Here is a 25,667-nt window from a genome sequence, read left to right on the forward strand (position 1 = left end):
TTTCGGAAGAAAAGAAGGATTAGGTCGCAAGACCTCCTTATCCAAATGAATAACCAGGTATGGAGACTTGCAGGACAAAGCCGCCAGCTCCGACACTCTGCGAGCCGAAGTGATCGCCACCAAAAAGGCAACCTTTTTGGACAACATAGACAACGAGATCTCCCTGATCTGTTCAAAAGGAGCACGTTGTAACACAGATAGAACGAGATTCAAGTCCCAAGGGGGCAGAGGATCCCGCCTAGGGGGAACCAGATGCCGCACGCCCTGAACAAAGGTGCCAACCAATGGGTTGGAAGCCACGGGACGTTGAAACAGAACGGCCAGAGCAGACACCTGACCCTTTATCGTAGCCAGCGCCAAACGCTGATCAACACCCGTTTGAAGGAAAGACAGCACACGGGACACCGAGTACGTGCGGGGTGAAAACCCCCTGGACTCACACCAGGCAAAATAGGCCTTCCAAGTACGGTAATAAACCTTCCCTGAGGAAGACTTCCTCGCGTTGATTAAAGTATGAACGACCTCCGGAGAGAGACCCCTCTCCTTCAGGACCTCGGTCTCAACAGCCAGGCCGTCAAAGCCAGCGACTGTAAAGCAGGATGGTATATCGGTCCTTGAGACAGTAGATCGTCTCGAAGAGGTAGACGCCACGGGGCGTCGACCGCCAGATTCACGAGGTCTGCGTACCAGGACCGGCGAGGCCAGTCCGGTGCCACAAGAATCACCGTGTTGCGTTACGAGTGTAACCTGCGAAGGAACCTGGACAGCAACTGAATCGGTGGAAACGCGTACATCAGCCTGTACTGATGCCACGGGGCCACTAACGCGTCCGACGTGTCTGCCCGAGGGTCGCGCGTCCTTGCCACGAACCTCTTCACCTTGTTGTTGAGACGAGACGCGAACAGGTCCACATCTGGAAGACCCCACTTCGCGCACAACATCTGGAAGACAGCCGGGTGGAGAGACCATTCCCCCTGATCCAGGGTCTGGCGACTCAGATAGTCCGCCTGCCAGTTCTCCACTCCCGGAATGTGAACCGCCGTTATCGCCGGGACATGAGTCTCGGCCCAAGACAGAATGTCGGCCACTTCTCGAGCCGCTCGGGCACTCCTGGTGCCCCCTTGGTGGTTGATGTAGGCCACCGCCGTGGCATTGTCCGTCTGCACCCGAACCGGGCAACCCTTCAGCCGGTCCGTCCAGCGATGAAGACAGAGACTTATCGCACGCAATTCCAGAATGTTGATCGGAAGGGAAGACTCCCCCTCCGACCAAGTCCCCTGGGCGGACAGAACGCCCAGAACTCCACCCCAGCCCGACAGGCTGGCATCCGTGGTGATTATCGTCCACGAGATCGGACGAAACGACTTGCCCCCGGACACCAACGGGGACTGGAGCCACCACAGAAGGTTTCCTCTGGTGCGATGACTCAACGAGATTTGAAGATCCAGAGATTAAGGTCGCCCGTCCCACCTGGACAGGATCTCCGCTTGGAGACCCCGCGTGTGAAACTGGGCGAAAGGAATCGCCTCGAAGGCCGAGACCATCAATCCCAGACATCTCATACACGTCCGCAGAGACGAGTTCGGAACGTCCCTGAGGGACCTGACTTCCTCCCGGAGAGTCCCGAGTTTGTCTTCCGGCAGGAAGACCTTCGCCTGCACCGAGTCCAGAATCATTCCCAGATAGGGGAGACGAACCGACGGACTCAGTGTCGACTTTGGAAAATTTATCGTCCAACCAAACTCCTGCAGAGTTTGCATCGTGACAGACAGGTCCTTCTCCAGACCCTGGCTGGTCGCAGACCGAACCAGAATGTCGTCCAGATACCCCAGGACAGAAATGCCCTGGGCCCTCAATAATGCCAGAACCGGTGCAAGCACCTTGGTGAAGACCCGCGGAGCCGAGGCGAGACCAAAGGGCAACGCCACGAACTGGTAGTGATCCTCCGCAATGGCAAATCGAAGGTATCTCTGATGACCCTCGAATATGGGGATGTGAAGGTACGCATCCTTCAAATCGATGGAGGCCATGAATTCCCCCGGAACCAGGGCAGCCACCACCGACCGCAGGGATTCCATGCGGAACTTGCGAACCCGCACAGAGCGGTTCAGAGCCTTCAAGTCCAGAATCGGACGAACCTTGCCCTCCTTTCTGGGCACGGTGAACAGATTGGAATAAAACCCCCGAAACCTGTCCCGATGAGGCACCGGAACCACCACTCCCTGAGCCCTCAGGTCCCGCACCGCCAGGTGCAGGTCCCGCAAGCGCTCTGGAGACAGTTGAAGATTTGAGGGAAAAAATCTGCTCTCCGGCCGAGAGAGAAACTCGATCTTGTAACCAGATCGAACGATTTCCTGAACCCATCTGTCCCGCACACGGGCCAACCAGGGCTGAAGAAAACCGAGCAAGCATCCCCCCACCCCAAAACTGGGTGAGGGCGCCCCTTCAGGCCGAACTGTTATGGGCTGCAGATCCGGATTGGCCGGACTTCTGTTTACCAGACCAGGGCTTCTTCTGAGAGCCTTGACCTTTGAACGGTTTGCCCTTGTAGTGCGGCCGAAAGGCACGAAAGGACCCCTGAGGGGGCCGAAAATTAGCATGCTTCTTCCCAGAAGCCCCCTTAGCCTTGGGGAAATGGGGCAAGAGAGTGCTCTTACCCCCGGTGATCCCCTTAATCAACACATCCAGGGACTCCCCAAAAAGGCGAGACCCATCATAAGGTAGATTGGCTAAGGTCTTACGGGAAGATTGGTCCACCGACCAACATTTTAACCAAACCAGGCGGCGAGACAACACCGCCACGCTGTGCACACGTGCAGCCAACGGAATCAGGTCCAGGTCCGCATCACACAGATACATGACACCCTGGTGGATTTGATCCACCATATCCAGGGTCGCCGGCGAGGCCGAGTCGGCCACAAAGGATAACGCAGCTTGAATCTACTTGGTACCGCAAAAGGTTTGCGCAGATTGCGCCATTGATCCTTAACAGCGCGCTGAAAATAATCATTGCAGGGAAAAACCTGCGGCGTCCTGCGTTTCCTCTGCGTCCCATAAGCCGCCAAGGCAGCGGGGGGACACACTTCGTCCTGCAAACGCAGCGTTTGCTTAATGGAAGCAATCAACTCATCCATGATTGCAAGCTCTTCAGGCGAGCCAGGGGGAGAATTATCAACCCCCTCAACTTCAGCCTCCACCTCAGACCCCACTAGATCAAGAGAGGAGCGGGACCCCGATAAGGAGGCCCCCGCCATAACAGCCCCATCACCTTCACCCTCAGAATCAGAGGAAAGAGCAACTCTGGGCCTTTTAGTAGATTGAGCAGCCACCAGCATTTGCACCTGAGCAGCAAGGCCAGCCACAATAGTGGCTAAATCCCCCCCTGGGGGGGAAACAGCGGTCCCCTGGCTTTCCACCAATACTGTAGGAAATTTGCCCTCCTGAGAATCCATTGCCCCTGTAATGCCAGACAACCAAGGGTTAACTGCCCCTTTTAAGCAAGCGCAGCCCACCGCACCACACTCAAGCACAATGAGACCCCCACAGGGAATATGCAAACTGAACACAGGCAATGGATAGCAAGAACAGAAGGATAAAACCTGAGGAGACCCTCGCCGCTGCTGCTGCCTCGATCGGTGTTCCTGGAAAGAGGAAGTGATGCTGCCAGGGCGCTCTATGTAAGCCTATGGAGGCTACAAGAAAATGGCCGCCATGCATGTAAACCATGCGGCCGGAGCGAGTGTAGGCAAAATGGCGTCGTTTGGCGCCGAAATCGCCGCTCCACAGTGCATTAAAACACACATTACATTCCAATATCAGAATACATGTCAGATCGCCGCAGCGATCGCTGTATATGCCCAAACATGCCAAAAAAACATGCCCCACAGCACACAGCTTCTCACACTGACCAGACTGACACACACAGTGTCATACAGCTCCCCCCCCCCTTGCAGCCCACAGCATGCAGCCGAGAGATAGGGAGACAAGCAGTGTGAATAGAGGCAGGTTACACAGTCCCAGACTGACACCCCCCCAGACAGACAGGTCCCCACATAGATACACTTACCTCACATGGCGTGGGGGACCCGCACAGGCGAACAAGCCGCTGCACATGAGGCAGGGAGAGTCGCATTCAAGACGCACACAAGGGGGGTTAAGAAACCGCACAGCGTCCAGTGAGGTAGCCACCTCACCAATCATCCCTGCACCGAACAGGGATGGGTCGTTCACTGTGCCAGGAGCGTTACCTGGCTGAACGCTCGATGGCAGACTGGGAAGCCACTGACCCACGACCTGCGACCAGGGGGATCAGCCCAAGACCCAGTCCGCATGATCCTCTTCATCCGAAGAACTAACGCTGACAAAATAACAGCTAAGTAAAGGTAGAGAGAAAAACTCAAACAAAATTTTAAAAAGAAGAAAGAGTCTGGGACAGAAAGTCCCAGCACAGAGAGAGCCAGCCACTCCTGACAAGCTAGACATTAAAACTGAGATATGGTTGCAGGAAGTAGGAGGGTATTGACTGAGGGGACCACCCCTTGAGGGTGGGATATGTTGAAAGCTTTATTGTTAACATATTCTGTTGCCTAGCTACTCCTTCGGAGCAAAGTCTAATACCCCATATGTGACGAATATGAAGAGGCGGCGACTGTCGGAGGACGTAAGAGAAACTTTTTTTTTTTTACACAAAGTTGTCAATTTATAGGATATTCCTAACACATAGCATGTACACAGCAAAAATGACACCCCAAAATACATTCTGCCACTCCTCCCGAGTATGGCAATACCACATGTGTGAGACTTTTTCACAGCCTAGCCATATAGAGGGGCCCAACATCCAAGGAGCATCATTATGCATCCTAGCCACTTGCCTAGGCCTATTTTTGACATTTGGGGTTTACAAGCTAAAATCAGTTGTTTTGCTAGAAAACTGCTTAGAACCCCCAAACATTATATATTTTTTTTTAGCAGAGACCCTAGAGATTAAAATGGAGATTATTGCAATATTTTTTATCACACCGTATTTGCGCAACGGTCTTCCAAACGCAATTTTTTTGGAAAAAATTCACTTTTTTTAATTAAAAAATAAGAAACCAGTAAAGTTAGCCCAATTTATTTCCATAATGTGAAAGATAATGTTACGCAGAGAAAATAGATACCCAACATGTCATGTTTCAAAATTGCGCACGCTCACGGAATGGCGACAAACTTTGGTACTTAAAAATCCCCATAGGCGACAATTTAAAAATTTCTACAGGTTGCCATCTTTGAGTTACAGAGGAGGTCTAGGGCTCAAATTATTCCCCTTGCTCTAACGATCGCGGCGATACCTCACATGTGTGGTTTGAACACCGTTTACATATGTGGGCGGGGTTTCCGTATGCGTCGCTTCTGCGCGCGAGCTAACGGGGACAGGATGCTTTAATTTTTTTATTTTTTTTACTATTTATTTTATTTATTATTTTTTATTTTTACACCGTTTAACAAAAAAAAAAAAAAATGGATCATTTTTATTCCGATTACAAGAAATGTAAACATTACTTGTAATAGAAAAAGGCACGACAGGACCTCTTTTTTGTGAGATCTGGGGTCAAAAAGTCCTCAGATCTCACAAGTACACTAAAAGATAGAAAAAAAAAAAAAAATATTATATAAAATGAAAAAAAAAAAAAAGGACCTTTAAACCGGTTGCTAGGCAACAACATTTTCCGTAGCTCCGGTCCTCCAAGACCATAGAGTCAAGTGAGGGCAAGCTTGCCCTCACTCGACATCCTGTCTGTGAGGATCCGGGACCGGATCGTTTTCCCCGCTGTCGGCGGGTCCGGTAAGCGGGGAAAAGGACCGGACGCGGCGGGAGGGGGGACGGGGCACCTCTTCCGCCATCCCGGAAGGGTGATCCCACGGCGAATCCGCCGCTGGGACCACCCTTATCGGAAAGCCAACCGTCCACCGTTTAAAAAAATACCAGGGTTATGGCAGCTATCTGCTGCCATAACACCGGTATTTAGGTTTAAACGGAGGACGTATATAAACTTTTTTGGACTTAGACATGGTGGCTGTATGAAGGGCGACAGGTACTCGGGTACTTTGTTGGGCAGGTGACAGGCAGGTGACAGGTACTCTGGTACTGATGAGCAGGTGGCAGGTACTCGGGTACTCCGATAGATAGACAGGTGACAGGTACTCGGGTACTCCGATAGGCAGGTGACAGGTACTCGGGTACTCTGATGGGCAGGTGACAGGCAGGTGATAGGTACTGATGAGTAGTACTGATACTGATAGGTGATACTGTACTGATGGGTACTGATGATCAGTACGGATACGTGATAGGTACTGATGAGTACTGATGAGTAGTGATGGGTACTGATGAGCAGGCGGCAAGTACTCGGGTACTTCAGGCGTCAGGTACTCTGATGAGCAGGTGGAAGGTACTCGGGTACTCTGATGGGTAGGTGACAGGTACTCAGGTACTCTGATGACGGGTACTCCGTTGACAGGTACTCAAAGTACCCGAGTACCTGTCATCAGAGTACCCGAGTACCTGTCATCAGAGTACCCGAGTATCCGTCATCAGAGTACCCGAGTATCCGTCATCAGAGTACCCGAGTACCTGTCATCAGAGTACCCGCGTACCTGTCATTAGAGTACCCAAGTACCTGTCATCAGAGTACCCAAGTACCTGTCATCAGAGTACCCAAGTACCTGTCTTCAGAGTACCCAAGTACCTGTCTTCAGAGTACCCGAGTACCTGTCATCAGAGTACCCGAGTACCTGTCATCAGAGTACCTGAATACCTGTCACCAGCCCATCAGAGTACCAGAGTACCTGTCATCAGAGTACCTGATGGGCTGGTGACAGGTACTCGGGTACTTTGATGGGCTAGTGACAGGTGCTCTTTATTGGGGGGGGGCAATCAGTGTGTTTGGGGTGCACTGTACTTGGTAACTAGCTGTTACCACACTCTCTTCCTCACACAGGATCAGTGTGTGAGGAGGAGAACACGGTGACAGCTAGTTACCGTGTTCTCTGTTGACATTTGTGACCGGCTGTGATTGGACACAGCCGGTCACGTGGTAAAGAGCCAATTTCATTGGCTCTTTACCTAGATCGGGGATCGACTCTGTCCGAGGGACGAGCCTCGTCCCCGATCGCTGCTCTGCGCGCCCCCGGGGGCGCGCATTGCAGAGAGAACGAGCGGCTCGTGCTGGAGCCGCTCATGTGATCGGCTGTGATTGACACAGCCGATCACGTGGTAAACAGCCAATTTCTATTGGCTGTTTACCTTGATCAGGGATGGGCTATGTCCGAGGGACGAGCCTCACCCCCGATCGCTGTGTTGCGCGCCCCCGGGGGCGCGCAGTAACAGCTAGAGCGGGCGGACGTCATATGACGCCCGCCCGGATCCGTACAACCACCATGCCGACGTCATATTACTATGACTCGGTATGGAAGTGGTTAAGGAGACAGTCGTTTTGTACATATTTTTGTCCATGTCAAAGGACTGCTGAGATAAGGGACTACTGAATAAGAACTCACATAGTTTTAAGCACTCTAAGCTGCAAGATAAACATTAGAGGGGGGGGACACTGAACAAGAACCAATATGCATTTTGACCAAGGAGGAGGTATAACCTGTATATGCAGTGAGAATGTAGCTGTCCCACATGCATGCATAATGCATGCATACAAAATAACACTAAATAGAGAGATTTCCCCTCTCTTCAGGTCATAAAATATATAATTTGACTGGGTAATCACCAAAACAAATATTTCCATGTTTAATGTGGTTTATAACCGCAATAGTTTTGGGGCAAAAACAAATTTGTGAGAGCTAAGAAACCTAAGGGGACCAATTAATCTTTTTTTAAGATGTCATAGCTGTAGCCCAGGTTAGGTGCTAAAAACGGGACACACGAGTAAAATTACTTTAAAAAAAAAAAAAAATATGAAGTCAAAAGGAGAAAGATAACAAGTATTTGCTAAAGCAGTATTAAACCCCAGGGCAAACATATACAGTATTATACTGCCGCTTCCCAAATTCTTAGATGTGATGGCTGCATTAGTTGCCTTTTAAGCTTTCTTTCTTCTATTTTCATCTGCTGATCATGCCAGCAACTGGATGAGACAAACCACTTAACACTAGCAGGTATGATTAAAATGATCAGCTTTTATTCAAAACCTTTACCCCAAAAGGAAAAAAACAACAGTTTGCTGTAACTGATTATAAAGAGTGATGTGGAGTCTGGCTTAAATTTGTTAATCTAAATCTGCCTAATACATTTAACACTAGCCCCCCCCCCCTCCAGATTGAAGCCTCCAGAGTTGTTTCTCACTAATACAGGTGGTGTGTTACTGGCTAGATCAGCAGGTGAAAGCAGAGACAAGAAAACTGGTGCATCCAACACATCTAATGATTGGTAAGCTGCAATATATTACATTTTTTTGGGTTTAATACCACTTTAAATGTACATTGTAAAAGTGTCAGGTTTAACTAGCCTTCTGATTTTTTTTTTAAAAAAGTACTAGCTTGGTAAAGTGTATTTTAGCATCAAACTCAGTGTAAATGTTTATACACGTATTGAAGAAAATATTTTTTCTTTACGTGTAACAAGATTTTGTTAACCTGTACGTATTACCACAGTCATCCAGACTATTACACTTACCTTTACTGGTTGCTTAGCTTCTGGAGAAGGGGTTGCTAGAGCTGGATCAGCAGGACTTGAAGCTGGTTGGCTGGGACTTATTTGTAAACTGTCAGAAGAGGAATCTTTCTTTTCTGGGGAAAGGCTTCCCTGTACTTCGCTTGTATTGGCTAAGTCGCTGGATGAGGAGAGGCTGGTATTGGTGGACAGCTTACTTGCATCGTGACTACTGGCTGTGGAATGGATGACATTGTTTATGTTCCCTACATCTGAAGGTCCAGATGTGGTGGGGGAGTGAATGGTTGGTTCTGAGGAGCTTTTAGGAACATTTTCTGATTCATGACCCCTCGTGGACGGTTCTGTGGGAAGACTCTCTGTGCTTAAAGCTGGTGATGGGCTGCCAGATGGAGGCTCTGAATGAGACAGACGGGAAGCCAGACCACTTGAGTGACGGGCTAAAGACAAAAGAAAAATAATAGTAAAACAAAGAGGATGCACACAAAATGTACAGTTACAGTAGCACTAAACTGATATTAAACTGAGAACTGTGAATAATAAAAATAAAAAAAATGGTCCTGTAATACAAAAACACAATAGAGCCAGCCATATATAGATCGAAATTTGTGCGGTTCAGCAGGGACCAGCCAAATTTCGATCCATGTATGGGCACTGTGTTTGTAGAAGTCTATCTACCGATGCTTTGAGTCACTATCTGAGTATCCAACAAACAGGAGCCTTGCTTCATATAAGCGGCCCTACCAGAGCCAAATTAAGCTTTTTTTCAATTCTCTTGAAACCAATTGGTGTTAAAATCTCAGTGCTCTTGCATATGTCTTTTTCCGATTTTGGTGCAACAGAGGCAGGAGAAATAAGAGGTTAAGAGCTCACTGGGCTTCTTCCAGGATCAACAGGTAATTTTCTGTACTTACACCATTTTTAATAGGACAAAACATAGGAAACTGTGCATGTATTTTAGAAGTGCATTGCATACAAAAATATATTAACCACTTGCCGACCGCCGCAAGTACATATACTGCGGCGGTCAGCCCCTCACAGGCAAAGTGACGTATGGGTACGTCACTAGCCTGTGAGGCTCTGGGGAGCGAGCACGCGCCGCCGGAGGCGCGCTCCCGCTCGGTCACGGACCGCCCCGCGTGTGTGCCGGCGGACCCGATGTCAGCTGGGCACTCGCGATCGTCCGTTAGAGCGGGAGAAAGGCAGGCGGCTGATGTAAACAAAGCCGCCTGTCATTCTCCCCTGTGTATGAACAGTGATCATACGGTTCTACTATGTAGGATCGTTGATCACTGTTCCTACACCTCAAGCCACAGCCAATCACAGTTAGAATCACGCCCCTAGGGACACACACAACCCCTCCCTCTCAAAAAAAAAGTTAACCCCTTCACTGCCAGTGTCATTTTACAGTAACAGTGCATATGTATATCACTAATTACTGTAGTTACATAGTTACATAGTTACATAGTAGGTGAGGTTGAATAAAGACAATAGTCCATCCAGTTCAACCTGTGTAGGTGTGTGTGACTGTAATCATCTAACATAGCCCTTTATCTCCTGATCCTTGAGATGTAAGTCTAAGAGTCTTTTGAAAGTCACCATACTACCCGCAGAAACCACCTCTTGTGGTAGACAATTCCACAATCTTGTAGCCCTAACAGTAAAGAACCCCCCACGTTGCCTGAGGTTAAAACGCTTCTCCTCTAATCGCATTGTATGTCCTCGAGTCCTCATGCAATTCCTTCGAATGAACAGCTTTTTTTCTAAGCTGAGATCCCCATTAAGATATTTATAAATTGCTATCATGTCCCCTCTCAGACGTCTCTTCTCCAGGGAAAATAAATCGAGCGATTGCAGCCGCTCTTCATAGGTAAGGTCCTCCAATCCCCTAATTAGTTTAGTTGCCCTTCTCTGGACTCTCTCCAGCTCCAACACATCCCTCCTGAGGACTGGCGACCAGAACTGGACAGAATACTCCAGATGCGGTCGGACCAGAGTTTTATAAAGTGGAAGGATTATAGTCTTATCTCTGGAATACATCCCTTTCTTTATGCATGCTAATATTCTGTTGGCTTTGGAAGCTGCCGCTTGGCATTGCATGCTGTTGCCTAATCTATCATCAACCAAGACTCCCAGATCTTTCTCCATTTTTGAGTCCCCCAAGGGTTCCCCTCCTAACATGTATTGTGTTTTTATGTTTTTGGTCCCCAAGTGCAAAACCTTACACTTCTCCACATTAAACCTCATTTGCCATGTCTTTGCCCACTCTGTAATTTAATGTCACTGGTAACCCTAAAAGTGTCAAAAATGTCAGTCAAGGGTCCCATCTGTCCGCCGCAATGTCGCAGTCCCACAAAAAAAAAAAAATTGCAGATCGCCGCCATTACGCTTTAAAAAAAAAAAAAAAAAAAAAAACAACAACAACAAAAATGACAAAAATCTTTCCCTTAGTAAACGCAATAACTTTTGCGCAAACCAATCAAAATACGCTTTTTGCGATTTTTTTTTTTACCAAAAATATGTAGCATAAAACAAATTGGCCTAAAATGTTAAAAAATTTAGATTTTTCTTTTTTTTTGAGGGGGGGGGGGGGGGGAATTTCATATAAAAAATTTGAAAAATATTGTTATTTTTGCAAAATTGACGCTCTTTTTTTGTTTATAGCGCATGATCAAAAAAAAAAAAATCGCACAGGTGATCAAATACCACCAAAAGAAAGCTCTGTTTGTGGGAAAAAAAGGACGTCAAATTAGTTTAGGTACAGCGCCGCACGACCGCACAATTGTCCGTTAAAGTCACGCAGTGCCGAATCGCAAAATAGGCCCTGGTCAGGAAGGGGGTAAAATCTTCCGGGGCTTAAGTGGTTAAGGTAAGTTTTTTTTTTTATTATTATAATTATTTGGGACACTGTTTTACTAACAAACACACCAAATTGTTTACATTTTTTTCACTTTTTTTTTCTATCCATATTTATTTTCAATAGTGATACAGATTCGGACAGGTACACAATTACAGATGAATGCTGCATGCAGAAGAAGGCAGTGTTTATCTACAGCGTGAAGGGTTTTATATTTTTAGCAATGGAGCATTCAGTCTGCATGTGATCACAGATGACATAGTAACCACATGATCAAAAAAATCACTGTACTGATCATCAGTGGGGACCCGACTGTAAAAGCATGCAATGCAAAGCTGTGGTTTCCAAAGCAAGCAAAACCATTTCTAAAGCAAGCAAAGTCCTTTCTTGTATTAAAGTGGAGTTCCACCCTATTTTTATACTTACCTCCATCTTCTCGCTCCGGGTCACCTGAAAAAGAAATGGATAATCGCATATTTTTTTTTTTTTACTTACCTCGTATCGAAGAAAATATACTTACCTTACTTCCTTCTTCCTCCTTCCTCGGCCGCGGCCCGTCGTCACTTCCTGGCTCTGCAATGATTCCTGGGAGCTGGACGTCATAGCTCCCAGGAATCATTGCGCCTGCACCGGCCCCGACGTCAGTTCCGGGTCGCGCGCGTCATCCCCTTCTAAACAGCTTCTGGGCATGCCCAGAAGCTGTGGAGGGATGATGCGCGCGACCCGGAAGTGACGTCGGGGCCGGCGCAGAGCATCGTGGGACCAAAGAAGGCGGAAGAAGACGCCGAAGAGGACGCGCTGGCTTCAAGCTGCCCACATCTGAGATGGCAGCGCTGGACAAGACGTTTGCAAGGTAATTATTTGTCCTAACAGGTAAGTGCAACCCGGGACAGATCAGAGGCTAGCCATTGTGGAATGCACTAGCCCTGACTGTCCCGGGGGTATTAAAAAAAAAAAAAAAAAATCCAGGGTGGAACTCCGCTTTAACAGAGGCATTGACTCCAGAGAGAGAGATATCATTTTGCCCCTGTGCAGATCATTAGTAAGACCTTGTCTGAAATATGCAGTTCAGTTTTGGGCACCAGTTCTCAAAAAGGATATGGGGGGAACTAAAGAAAGTGCAGAGAAGGGCAACCACACTTATAAGAGGCATGGAGGACCTCAGCTATGAGAAAAGATTAGAGGAACTGAATTTATTCTCTCTTGAGAAGCAGAGATTAAGGGGGGATATGATCAACATGTATAAATACATAAGGGGTCCATATAGTGAACTTGATGTTGAGTTATTCAATTTAAGGTCATCACAGAGGACAAGGGGGCACTCTTTAGGTCTAGAGGAAAACAGATTTTGTCTCCAAAAATGGAAAGGTTTCTTCACAGTAAGAGCTGTGAAAACTTTGAATAGACTCCTCCAGAGGTGGTTCAGGCCAGCTCACTAGTATGCTCCAGGAAAAAAAAGCTGGATTCTTTCCTTGGTGTAAATAATATAACTGGGTACTAATATTTATATGTAAAGCTGATCCAGGGAATATCCGATTGCCTCTCTGGGGATCAGAAAGGATTTTTGTCCCCTGCTGTAGCAAATTGGATCATGCTTTGCTTGGGTTTTTCACCTTCCTCTGATCAACTGCGGGTATAGGATTGTGTATATGAGATTGTATGGTTGGGTTTTCATTACTATTTTTTGTTTATTGGTTGAGCCAGATGGACTTGTCTTTATTCAACTTGACTAACTATGCAACACCTAGGACTGAGAATGGCAATCGCACAAAGTGTCAACTGCCTATTCTCAATGGTGAGAACATATACAAATTAATTCTTTGTATTTGACATCATACGGGGGAACATTAATATACAGGTTGTGAGCAGGAACACTCCAGTGCACTTGCTAACTGTACTTTGCTTTTAGTAGCAAAATCCCCATGCTGAAAACTGATGTGCTGAGTATCCCACTCTGAAATCCTACTCTTGTAACATGCAAGAAGTATACGACCTGGAAAACACTACATCTTAGGCTCTGTTCACACATCCCTTAGCTGGAACACGTGTTCCTGCTAGGGACTGAAAAAGCGTGACTCAAACGCTGAAGTAAGTGTCATGCATAGGGCACCCCATTCACTTTCATAGGCTGCCCTATGCATGTTTTTTGCTCCACAGAAACTCAGAGAACAAACTTTGGCCCTAAGCTAGGTGGGATTTAACACACGTTTTGTCAGGATGAATGGCGTGTCCTGAAATTTGCAGTGATTTCAAATCACCTATATGTGAACGGCGCCTTAAGAAAACTGCAAAAATCAAAAGAAAAAGCAACAGATATGTAAAGACAGGTAGACCCCAACAATGAACTTCTCTTATTTGCCCCATTCTGGTCTATTAATTATACAATTAAAAGCATTTTATTATATTGGTTTGATAAGTGGAAAAAAAAATGTTGATCTAGTCAGAATTTTAGGAGGGGTCCCATATCCTGTGCTTGCGGACTGCCCTATAGCAGTTTTACTGCTGCAGGGCGGAAACTGTGTGCCCAATCACATATTTATACTACTTCTGGGTAGGGTCCTTGCATGGGCACCGCTGGAGGTTAGCTCCTGCTGCGATAACACACAGCAGGAGCCCAGCAGTGGGTACCGCGGCTCGACGTTTGCCGCCACCTACCAACTGTTTAGTACGCAGGCAGATCGCTGTTCTGTCAGTAGGGAAGGCATTGATCCTGTGTTCCTGCAAAGCAGAGACACGGATCTATGCCTTCACTTAGTGAAAGCACCTCTCCAACAGTACACAAGCCCTAGATAGGAACACATTTAACCCTTTGATCACCCAATGTTAACCTCTTCCCAGCCAGTGTCCTTCGTACAGTGTATATTTTTTAGCACTGGTCACTGTAATAATGTCACTTGTCCCCAAAAAGTGTCAAGTGTCAGTTCGTGTCCAAATTGTCCACCGCAATATCGCAGTCAGGGTGGATAAAAATTAATGCTTAAAAATAAAAATCGAATTTCTTTTATTTTAAATTAATTTTATTAAAATGCTTTTGGAGTAAAAATCTATCTAAATATAGTTTTCTATTAAAAAAAAACATTAATAATTTAGTTTAATCAGCATGAAATGGAGCTTAGTTATGTATCATGAGGCTGTATATTCTGTAATAACTGAATTTTGTCTTAGGCCCCTTTCACACATACGGTCCGTTCAGATCCACCTGTCAGTTTTTCAGGCGGATCTGAGCGGATGCCCCATGCATCTCTATGGGGCAGCGGATGTCAGCAGAGACATGTTCGCTGACATCCGATCCGGTCCATCAAATCCGGCGGAGGAAACCCTATTTTCCATCCGTCTGGCGGATCGGATCAGTGAGAATGGAGAGGCGGTCCTCATCCGATTCCCTCATAGAGAACAACGGGGATCTGACACAGAGCGAAGACGGAGCTGTCATCCGCCTGCTCAGCGGGGATCAGCGGATCAATCCCCGCTGAGAAAAATGGAGTCCGTCGGAGGAATGGACATGTGTGAAAGGGGCCTTACTGTAAAATCCTTTTCTCTGATGTTCATTGACGGACACAGCTTCATATCTTCATTGACAGTTGGGGGTTATGCTGCTCTGCCTAGGAGTAAGACACTAGGCGGAAAATAATTTAGAAAGCTCGGCTACACCCCTAGAGAGTCCCAGAGGGTATACTCCCACTTCCTGCTATAGGATCTCCGTTTTGTAACAAGCAGTGTCAGAAGAATACATAACCCAACTCCACAGAGGGGTGGGTGCTGTGTCCGTCAATGAACATCAGAGAAAAGGATTTTAGGGTAAGACAAAAATAAGGTTTTCTCTTTCGCTCATTGACGGACACAGCTTCATATCTTCGTTGCCAGTTGGGACGTCCCAAAGCAGTGCCATCACGAGGGGTATGAAACACAGCAACAAAGGAACTGAAACCCCAAAAGGGCTAAACATAGTCAACCAGGTAACCAAAAAGCCCAACCAGGAACAACTGGGGTTTACCTACCAGAAAAAAAACACACCCTCAGGAGGCCGCAGCCTCTGCAACAGCAGCCTGCAAGACTTTGCGGCCAAAATCAGCATCCGCAGATGCCAGGACATCCACATTGTAAAACTTGATGAATGTATGTACAGACGACCAGGTAGCCACCTTGCAAACCTGGACCACTGACGCTTGATGATGGAAGGCCCAGGAGGCACTAAGCGCCCTTGCAGAATGTACCGTAAGAGGGAAAGAAGGAACCTGACCCTTAATGGAATAGGACTGCACCACCGTCTGCCTGATCCATCTGGAAATGGTTGCAGCAGATGCAGCCTGCCCTGTCCATATAGACAAATAAGGAATCTGATTTGCGAATCTACTCAGTCGCCGCAAGGTACACCCTGATGGCTTGAAACACAGGGAATGTAAGGCAATCTCTTTTGGATGTTTTGGCTTAGGACACAGCGAAGGCAACACGATGTGCTCATTCAAATGGAAACCTGAGGCGACCTTAGGAAAGAATGACTGACAGGGACGGAGAACCCCCTTGTCTCTGTGAACCACCAGGTAAGGAGACCGACAGAACAACGCAGCCAGTTCGGAAACCCTATGTGCCAAAGTAATAGCCACCAAGAAGGCCACCTTCTGTGATAGAGTCAATAAAGGAATGTCACAAATATTTTCAAATGGCAGTTTTTGAAGAACCAACAGCACCAGATTAAGATCCCACGGAGGCACCGGGGACCTCACTGGAGGAGCCAAATGGTGAATCCCCTGCACGAACAGACCTTGGAAAAAAATTGCCAAAGCTAAAATCTGGCCCTTGATGGTGCCAGGAGCCAAACGCTCATCTACACCACCTTGTAGAAACTCCAGCAGACAGGATTCCGAAAAGGAACTCACACCAAGTAATGTACGTCTTCCAAACCCTATTATAAATCTCCCCGGAAGTAGATTTTCTAGCTCTTAACAGAGTGGGAATCACCGAATCCGACAACCCTCTGTCCTTCAGTACCTGGCTTTCAATAGCCAGGTTGTTAAAGTCAGTGACTGTAAAGCAGGATGGACAATCAGTCCCTGACACAAAAGATCTTCTCTGAGAGGGAGCCGCCAAGGAGCATCCAAGGTGACTAAGGTGTTCCCTTTCCCGTCTATTTTGACAAGATTGTTGCTAGTCAGTGGGGTTCCCCGAAATGCATGGTTGGGATACCTAAGCATTTCGCTGGGAGGTATCCTTTCGAGGAGTCTCTCTTAAAGAAACGGACAGTCCCACCAGTGGTGGATTCTCAGGTTTTCAGGCTAAATAAGCTACCTTGCTACCAGTGGAGGACACTCTGTCTTTTAAAGGCCCTGTAGACAGGAAGGCCGAGTCTCTAGTTCACCATCTTTTCACTGTGACCGCATCTATTTTGAGATCGGTGTTCACCATTACCTTGATCTCTCAGACTTTAAGGGAATGGGCAAGAATTCTGCGCCAGGATTTGGAAGGGAGTCAACATCCCCCTGAGCTGGCGGACCAGCTCATACAGGGGTTGCAGTATATCTGTGATGCATCCCTGGACGCGGCCCCGTTAGCCTGCAGGGCATCTGTGACTGAGGTGACCCTTCGCCGCATGATTTGGCTAAAATGCTGGTCTGCGGACCAAGCTTCCAAAAAGGTGCTGACAGATCTTACCTTCATGGGGGATCGTCTGTTCGGAGTTTCCATGGAAGAGAGGATAAAAGGTCTCATGGGAGGTAAGAGCACCCCGCTTCCGCAGGTCACAAAAAGCAGACAGCCTTGCCACAAATGTGGTCCTGTCTTCTCAGCCCACAAGTGGCCCAGGATAAGGGTTAAAAACCCTCCCGTGCCTTCTCGGGTGGTTTCAAGAGGCCCTGGGTTGGTAAGTTAAAAGCAGGTTCCGCCGCCCCCGCAGACAAGCCCTCCTCTGCCTGAAGGGATGCCCTCACCCGTACATGGGGTGGGGAGACGTCTGTTTCTTTCCGGACCAGTGGACCTCATTAATTCAAGACAAATGGGTTCATAAATTGATCCAGTCAGGTTACAAAATCGAGTTTCGGTCCTTGCCTCTGCAAGGTTTTTTCCTTCCAACCTGCACCTGTCCCCGGATGGGTTGCAGGGCCTTATGGGGGCAGTACAAGATTTGCTCTCACTAGGGTTTATTGTACTATTTCCAGAGTTGGAACGTTTTCAGGGGTTTTACGCAAACCTTTTCACTGTTCCCAGAAAGGACGACAAGACTCAGGGATTTACAGCTCAGAAACTGGAAGTGGCGAATTTATTGTCACTACCAGATTCATTTACTGCAGAGGAGTTAGAGGAACGGAGTTAGAGGCGCGGATGTTTCTCAGTCCCCTCCCAATTAGCATTCTCGGGGGGTGAGTTTATCAGAGTTTAACACAGTTTGGAGTTCGGGAGTTTATTTAAATGGCCAGAATTTTATTTTTTTGCGGCCAGTGACAAACACTGAAGTGCTAAACGTACCAAGAGTTTATGAGTGTTCAAGAGAGTTTATGAGAGATCAGTGTTTTTTGCAGTAAGAAAAACTGCTCTTGAACGTGATTTTAGGGTGTTCAGACAACAGCCCATAAACTCCCCTGCTGAAAATCGTCCATGTGTGCATGGACACCTAGGATAACATAGAGGGGAGTTTAAGGGCTGTTAAAAAAAAAAAAAATCATCCAAACTCACAAAAATTTGAGTTTATCAGCTGCATAAGGGCCTTAAAGTGATCATGCGGCTATACAGCAACTGCATAATGTGCTAGTATGCATCACACAAAGCTCTGAAGGTCCTGCAAGGTATGACGGACCTTCAGAGCGCATGGGCCGGTGACGTAACTGGCTGCATCCAGGGGGAAGATCTCCATACAGTTCACATTTAGGAGATATTCATTTTACCTACAGGTAAGCCTAATTATAGGCTTACCTGTAGGTAAAAATCACCAAGCAGGCTTTACTACCGCTTTAACTTTGCAGTCAGGAACTGCTGTGGAACATGGACACAAACTGATGGCTGCTGCAGCAACCATCAGCTTGCGCTTTACTCTTCACTCTTTGGACATACATAGTACATTTAAAGAGCTGAAGTAGTTAAAAGATTCCAAATGCATGTGGTATAAGTTACAACTCTTTGATGCATCAGGCCATCAAATGATACATACACTTATGTTATAAACAAACAAAACTAGACCTAGTACCTACTGATACATTCTTACCCAGAGGGGAAGCATTAGGAGCTTTGGGTGCTAGTCTTTTTCGTGTTTTAGGGCTGCTGGTTGGGGTAATTCCATACCATGGATGACCTGGCTTTAGATTATTCTCATCTGATTCTGGTTCCTCATCTTCCTCAAATGGATTGTAGGGTTCGGGCTTTGAGGGGCTTGGACTTGCAGCTTCTTCTGATTCTTTGGAGCCCTTTTCTACATCATCCTTAATCTGTACTACAGGCGGAGGTGGTGGGGCAGCCCTTTTTTTAGGCTCACTTGCTGCCACCAAAGAGATCCAAGGAGGATCTTTAGGACGTTTTCCATCCTCTTCCCTATAACGAGAGCAACATCACATATATAAGATGCAAAACTAAATCTACTTGCAAAAATAACAAGAGTTGCAGTAAAGGAAAACCACTAAGCCATTAAAGGTAACATTGCAGGTTTTGATAATTCATTGACAGCAGACAAAAATACAAATACTGTTTTCCCCCCATTTACCAAAAACTTTTTCTGCTTTATAATCAAGAAAAACAGCGCTTGCAAAAATATTAATACCTCATATAAAACAAATAAACGAATGTATAATATACAATCAAACCATAAATAAAGTGAATAAATACCATTAAATATGTGGTTAAACAATTCATCAGTGTATGAAAGTGCTCCAGTGCTGATACAATGTGAAATCAAAAAGATATTTTAAGTATAAAAAGAGTCTAATTAATGTGCAAGCAAACAGTCAATTATAAGTGATAAGGTGCTGGTAATAATGCAACAAGGTGCTGAGGTGCTCCAAAATCCAGTGCAAGGTGTCTCAGAACCCCTCCAAGAACTGCACTCACCAGAACTAATGGACCCTCACTGGGGTCAAAAAAGCTTGAAAGTGAAACAAAGCCAAGGGACCACCTCCAGGCTATCTCTATCCTCTTATAACCACTTGTTCCTGGTTGCTCGAGTCTGCAGGGACCACAATTCCTTCACTGGGAGTCTGATTCCTCCAGGATACATTTCTATTATAATGGCCCATTTAAGCTGTTAAACTCAAACGGAGGAAATAGACCACATAGTGAAGCCCGTAGGTTAAGTGGTTTTATTAAAAATGATGAATCCTACTTTCAAAAAGTAATTGATGGTAATGCATTAAGGGAAGAACAAAGCTGGATGCCGTATCACAGCAGTAACTTCCGGGAAAGCTTGCGCGTGCGCCCCACGGATCCAGGAAGGGATGTCAGCTGGCTCTGCAGCATCGGAAATGAGTCTACGCCTTTCGCCCTCCCACAAGGACGTTGAGCGTTCCTGGAAGTTACTGCTGTGATACGGCATCCAGCTTTTTTTTCCCTTAATGCATTACCATCAATTACTTTTTGTAAGAAGGATTCATCATTTTTAATAAAACCTCTTAACCTACAGGCTTCACTATGTGGTCTATTTCCTCCGTTTCAGTTTAACAGCTTATAATAATATATAATTATAATAATATATAATAGAATTGTACCCTGGGAGGAATCAGACTCCCAGTGAAGGAATTGTGGGCCCTGCAGACTCAAGCAACCAGGAACAAGTGGTTATAAGAGGATAGAGATAGCATGGAGGTGGTCCCTTGGCTTTGTTTCACTTTCAAGCTCTTTTGACCCCTGTGAGGGTCCATCAATTCTGGTGAGTGCGGTTCTTGGAGGGGTTCTGAGACAACTTACACTGGATTTTGGAGCACTTCAGCACCTCAGAACCTTGTTGCATTATTACCAGCACCTTATCACTTATAATTGACTGTTTGCTTGCACAATAATTGGACTCTTTTTTATACTTAAAATATAATTTTGATTTCACATTGTATCAGCACTGGAGCACTTTCATACACTGATGAATTGTTTACCACATATTTAATGGTATTTATTAACACTGTGCACTTTATTTATGGTTTGATTGTATATTATACATTCGTTTATTAGTTTTATATGAGGTATTAATATTTCTGCAAACGCTGTTTTTCTTGATTACATTATATATCCGAGGCTTTTACTTGGTGAGCAGCTGCTGTAATATTTAATTTCACATTTAATATTTTTCACTTAGCGCAGGTTTAATTACACTTTTCACTTTTTCCGCTTTGCCAATTTGCTCTTTGGATCTTCTAGGTTTTATATTCTTTGTTTTCCATTTCGCCCGTGTGCTGTATGATAATGACATTCCTCCAAGATATTGGTTCCATTATTAAAGTGTTTTTAAGGTCTCATGCACACTGGACGTTTTGTTATCTCTCCTAGACTCCTTTCCTCCTGGTAGCAACGTGTTGGCAGAAAAAATGATGGATGCTTGTAAATGTGTGTAATGCATTTAGGCATGTCTACAAACGTCAATAGCTTAGGCGTTAATTCTGTTGCGGTGAAGCCGATCTGCGAGGGCCAAGCACTGGATGTCGGCCTGCACCCACTGATCGTCCGGCAGAGACACAGAACGGGGCTCTGCCTATGTAAACAAGGCAGATCTCCATTCTGATGGGGGGAGGGATTGTGTGTCCCTGCAAAGCAGGGAATCAAATCTATTGCTTCCCTGAGTAAAAGCAGCAAATATAATACAGTAAAACAATGGTTAGGCACACAGGTAACATTTTGACCGCTCTAGATGTTGAACACCTTTCCAACCAGTGTCATTAGTACATTGACAGTGCATGTTTTTAGCATTGATCACTGTATTAGTGTCACTTGTTCCCACAAAGTGTAAAAAGTGTCAGTTAGTATCCAACTATCCGCCGCAGTATGGTTGTCCCGCTATAAGTCGACGATTGGTGCCATTACCAGCATAAAAATAAAAATTATAGTATACAGCTGCAAGAAAAAAGTATGTGAACCCCTTGGAATGATATGGATTTCTGCACAAATTGGTCATAAAATGTGATCTGATCATCTTCTAAGTCACAACAATAGACAATCACAGTCTGCTTAAACGAATGACACACAAAGAATGAAATGTTGCCATGTTTTTATTAAACACACAATGTAAACATTCACAGTGCAGGTAGAAAAAGTATGTGAACCCCTAGACTAATGACATCTCCAAGAGCTAATTGGAGTGGGATGTCAGCCAACTGGAGTCCAATCAATGAGATGAGATTGGAGGTGTTGGTTATAGCTGTCCTGCCCTATAAAAAACACACCAGTTCTGGGTTTGCTTTTCACAAGAAGCATTGCCTGATGTGAATGATGCCTCTTACAACAGAGCTCTCAGAAGACCTACGATTAAGAATTGTTGACTTGCATAAAGCTGGTTATAAAAGTATCTCCAAAAGCCTTGCTGTTCATCAGTCCATGGTAAGACAAATTGTCTATAAATGGAGAAAGTTCAGCACTGCTGCTACTCTCCCTAGGAGTGGCAATCCTGTAAAGATGACTGCAAGAGCACAGCGCAGACTGCTCAATGAGGTGAAGAAAAATCCTAGAGTGTCAGCTAAAGACTTACAAAAGTCACTGGCAAATGCTAACATCCCTGTTAGCGAATCTACAATACGTAAAACACTAAACAAGAACGGATTTCATGGGAGGATACCACAGAGGAAGCCACTGCTGTCCAAACAAATCATTGCTGCACGTTTACAGTTTGCACAAGAGCACCTGGATGTTCCACAGCAGTACTGGCAAAATATTCTGTGGACAGATTAAACCAAAGTTGAGTTGTTTGGAAGAAACATACAACACAATGTGTGGCGAAAAAGAGGCACAGCACACCAACATCGAAACCTCATCCCAACTGTGAAGTATGGTGGTGGGGGCATCATGGTTTGGGGCTGCTTTGCTGCGTCAGGGCCTGGATGGATTGCTATCATCGAAGGAAAAATGAATTCCCAAGTTTATCAAAACATTTTTCCGGAGAACTTAAAGCCATCTGTCTACCAGCTGAAGCTCAACAGAAGATGGGTGTTGCAACAGGACAATGACCCAAAGCATAGAAGTAAATCAACAACAGAATGGGTAAACAGAAGAAAATACGCCTTCTGAAGTGGCCCAGTCAGAGTCCTGACCTCAACCCGATTGAGATGCTGTGGCATGACCTCAAGAAAGCGATTCACACCAGACATCCCAAAAATATTGCTGAACTGAAACAGTTCTGTAAAGAGGAATGGTCAAGAATTACTGACCATTGTGCATGTCTGATCTGCAACTACAGGAAACGTTTGGTTGAAGTTATTGCTGCCAAAGGAGGTTCAACCAGTTAATAAATCCAAGGGTTCACATACTTTTTCCACCTGCACTGTGAATGTTTACATGGTGTGTTCAATAAAAACATGGCAACATTTCATTCTGTGTGTGTTATTAGTTTAAGCAGACTGTGATTGTCTATTGTTGTGACTTAGATGATGATCAGATCACATTTTATGACCAATTTGTGCAGAAATCCATATCATTCCAAAGGGTTCACATACTTTTTCTTGCAGCTACACCACAGTTTGTAGACGCTATTTCTTTTCTGCAAACAAATCAATATATGTTTATCGGGATTTTTTTTTTACCAAAAATAATTAGCAGAATACATATTGGCCCAAAATTCAGGCTTGACAAATTTGCTTACAACCAAGGAGGAAGCTAAAAAAAAATTAGGAGACAGTTTTTTAAATCAGCTGCCCAGCGCCCACTGGGCTTCAGGCAATAAATATTGCTCACACCTGATGCCAAGTGTAAAAAGAATAAAAATTAAAAAAAACAAAACAAAAAGAAGCCTGCACTAATTGGTGCTGATGAGGCTGCACTAATGGGCACTGAAGGGACTGCAATAATGGGTGCTGATGGGGCGGCATTGATAGTTACATAGTTACATAGTTAGTGAGGTTGAAAAAAAGACATCAGTCCATCCAGTTCAACCTATGATGAGTGTATGTGTTTGCTTTTAACCGTACATTGTATACCCCTGTATGTTGTGGTCTCTAAGGTGCCCATCTAATAGTTTTTTGAAACTATCAATGCTCCCTGCTGATACAACTGCTTGTGGAAGAGAATTCCACATCCTTACCGCTCTTATAGTGAAGAACCCCTTACGCATTTTAAGGTTAAACCGCCTTTCCTCTAGTTTTAGTGAATGGCCACGTGTCTTATTGTATCTCCTCTCTCTGAATAGTTTGTTCCTTATGCTAGGGTCGCCAGTACAGTATTTGTACATTGATATCATATCCCCCCTCAATCGTCTCTTCTCCAGAGAGAATAAGTTCAGTGCTTGTAGTCTTTCCTCATAGCTGATGTCCTCCATTCCCCTAATTATTTTTGTTGCCCTTCTCTGGACTCTTTCCAATTCCAGCACATCCTTCCTGAGGACCGGTGCCCAGAACTGGACAGCATACTCCAAATGTGGCCGGACCAGAGTCTTGTAGAGTGGGAGAATAATCTCTTTATTTCTGGAGTGAATCCCCTTTTTTATACATCCCAGTATTCTGTTGGCTTTGCTTGCAGCGGCTTGGCATTGCATGCCACTGCCAAGCCTGTTGTCTACCAGTACCCCCAGGTCTTTTTCCATCCTAGACTCACCCAGAGTTTCCCCCCCTAGTGAGTAGCTTGCTTTCTGGTTTCTGGCCCCCAAGTGCATTACTTTACATTTATCAACATTAAACCTCATCTGCCATGTAGATGCCCACCCCGTTATTTTGTTCAGGTCCGCTTGCAAGGTTTCCACATCCTGCATAGAAGATATTGGCAAGCCTAGTTTAGTATCATCTACAAATACTGAGATTCTACTAGATATCCCCTCCTCTAGATCATTTATGAATAAATTAAACAGGATTGGTCCCAGGACAGAACCCTGGGGGACCCCACTTTCCACACCCGCCCAATCCGAGTACTCCCCATTAATCATCACCCTCTGGACTCTCCCCTGGAACCAGTTCTCTATCCAGGTACTCACCTTACGGTCCATACCTACCTTCCTTAGTTTGTACAGTAAGCGTTTGTGGGGAACGGTGTCAAAGGCCTTTGCAAAGTCCAGATACACCACATCCACAGGCTTACCTTTATCTAGGTGGCAGCTCACTTCATCGTAGAAGGTTAATAGATTGGTTTGGCAAGAACGATTTTTCATGAATCCGTGCTGATTACTACTTATAATACCGTTTTCATTACTAAAGTCTTGTATGTGGTCCCTTAACATCCCCTCCAAAATCTTGCAGGCTACAGAGGTTAGGCTGACCGGCCTATAGTTACCCGGGATACATCTCGGCCCCTTTTTAAATATTGGTACCACGTTGGCTTTTTTCCAATCAGCTGGCACCATACCCGTCTGTAAACTATCCTTAAAGATCAAGAATAATGGTCTGGCAATCACCTGGCTGAGCTCTGTAGTGTGCAAGATTTTGGAGGGGATGTTAAGGGACCACATACAAGACTTTAGTAATGAAAATGGTATTATTAGTAGTAATCAGCATGGATTCATGAAAAATCGTTCTTGCCAAACCAATCTATTAACCTTCTACGATGAAGTGAGCTGCCACCTAGATAAAGGTAAGCCGGTGGATGTGGTGTATCTGGACTTTGCAAAGGCCTTTGACACCGTTCCCCACAAACGCTTACTGTACAAACTAAGGAAGGTAGGTATGGACCATAGGGTGAGTACCTGGATAGAGAACTGGCTCCAGGGGAGAGTCCAGAGGGTGGTGATTAATGGGGAGTACTCGGATTGGGCGGGTGTGGAAAGTGGGGTCCCCCAGGGTTCTGTCCTGGGACCAATCCTGTTTAATTTATTCATAAATGATCTAGAGGAGGGGATATCTAGTACAATCTCAGTATTTGCGGATGATACTAAACTAAGCATGCCAATATCTTCTATGCAGGATGTGGAAACCTTACAAGCGGACCTGAACAAAATAACAGGGTGGGCAACTACATGGCAGATGAGGTTTAATGTTGAAAAATGTAAAGTAATGCACTTGGGGGCCAGAAACCAAGCTACTCACTAGGGGGGGGGAACCTCTGGGTGAGTCTAGGATGGAAAGG

General features: G+C 45.7%; 1 protein-coding gene across 4 annotated transcripts in view; it reads right to left on the reverse strand.

The window, feature by feature from the left end:
• MICALL1 (MICAL like 1) overlaps nucleotides 1-25,667 on the reverse strand; it is a 211,254-nt gene that overhangs the window by 70,773 nt on the left and 114,814 nt on the right. For all 4 annotated transcript variants that reach the window (XM_082265216.1, XM_082265215.1, XM_082265214.1 and 1 more), the window contains exons 8-9: nucleotides 18,706-19,028; nucleotides 8,663-9,096 (exon numbers count right to left, since the gene is read on the reverse strand). In XM_082265216.1, coding sequence (XP_082121342.1) covers nucleotides 8,663-9,096; nucleotides 18,706-19,028 — 757 coding nt within the window. The remainder of the gene's footprint in view (nucleotides 1-8,662; nucleotides 9,097-18,705; nucleotides 19,029-25,667) is intronic.

Source organism: Pelophylax lessonae (assembly GCF_965119305.1).
Source record: "Pelophylax lessonae genome assembly, chromosome: 8".
In the NCBI taxonomy this organism is placed as follows: domain Eukaryota; kingdom Metazoa; phylum Chordata; class Amphibia; order Anura; family Ranidae; genus Pelophylax; species Pelophylax lessonae.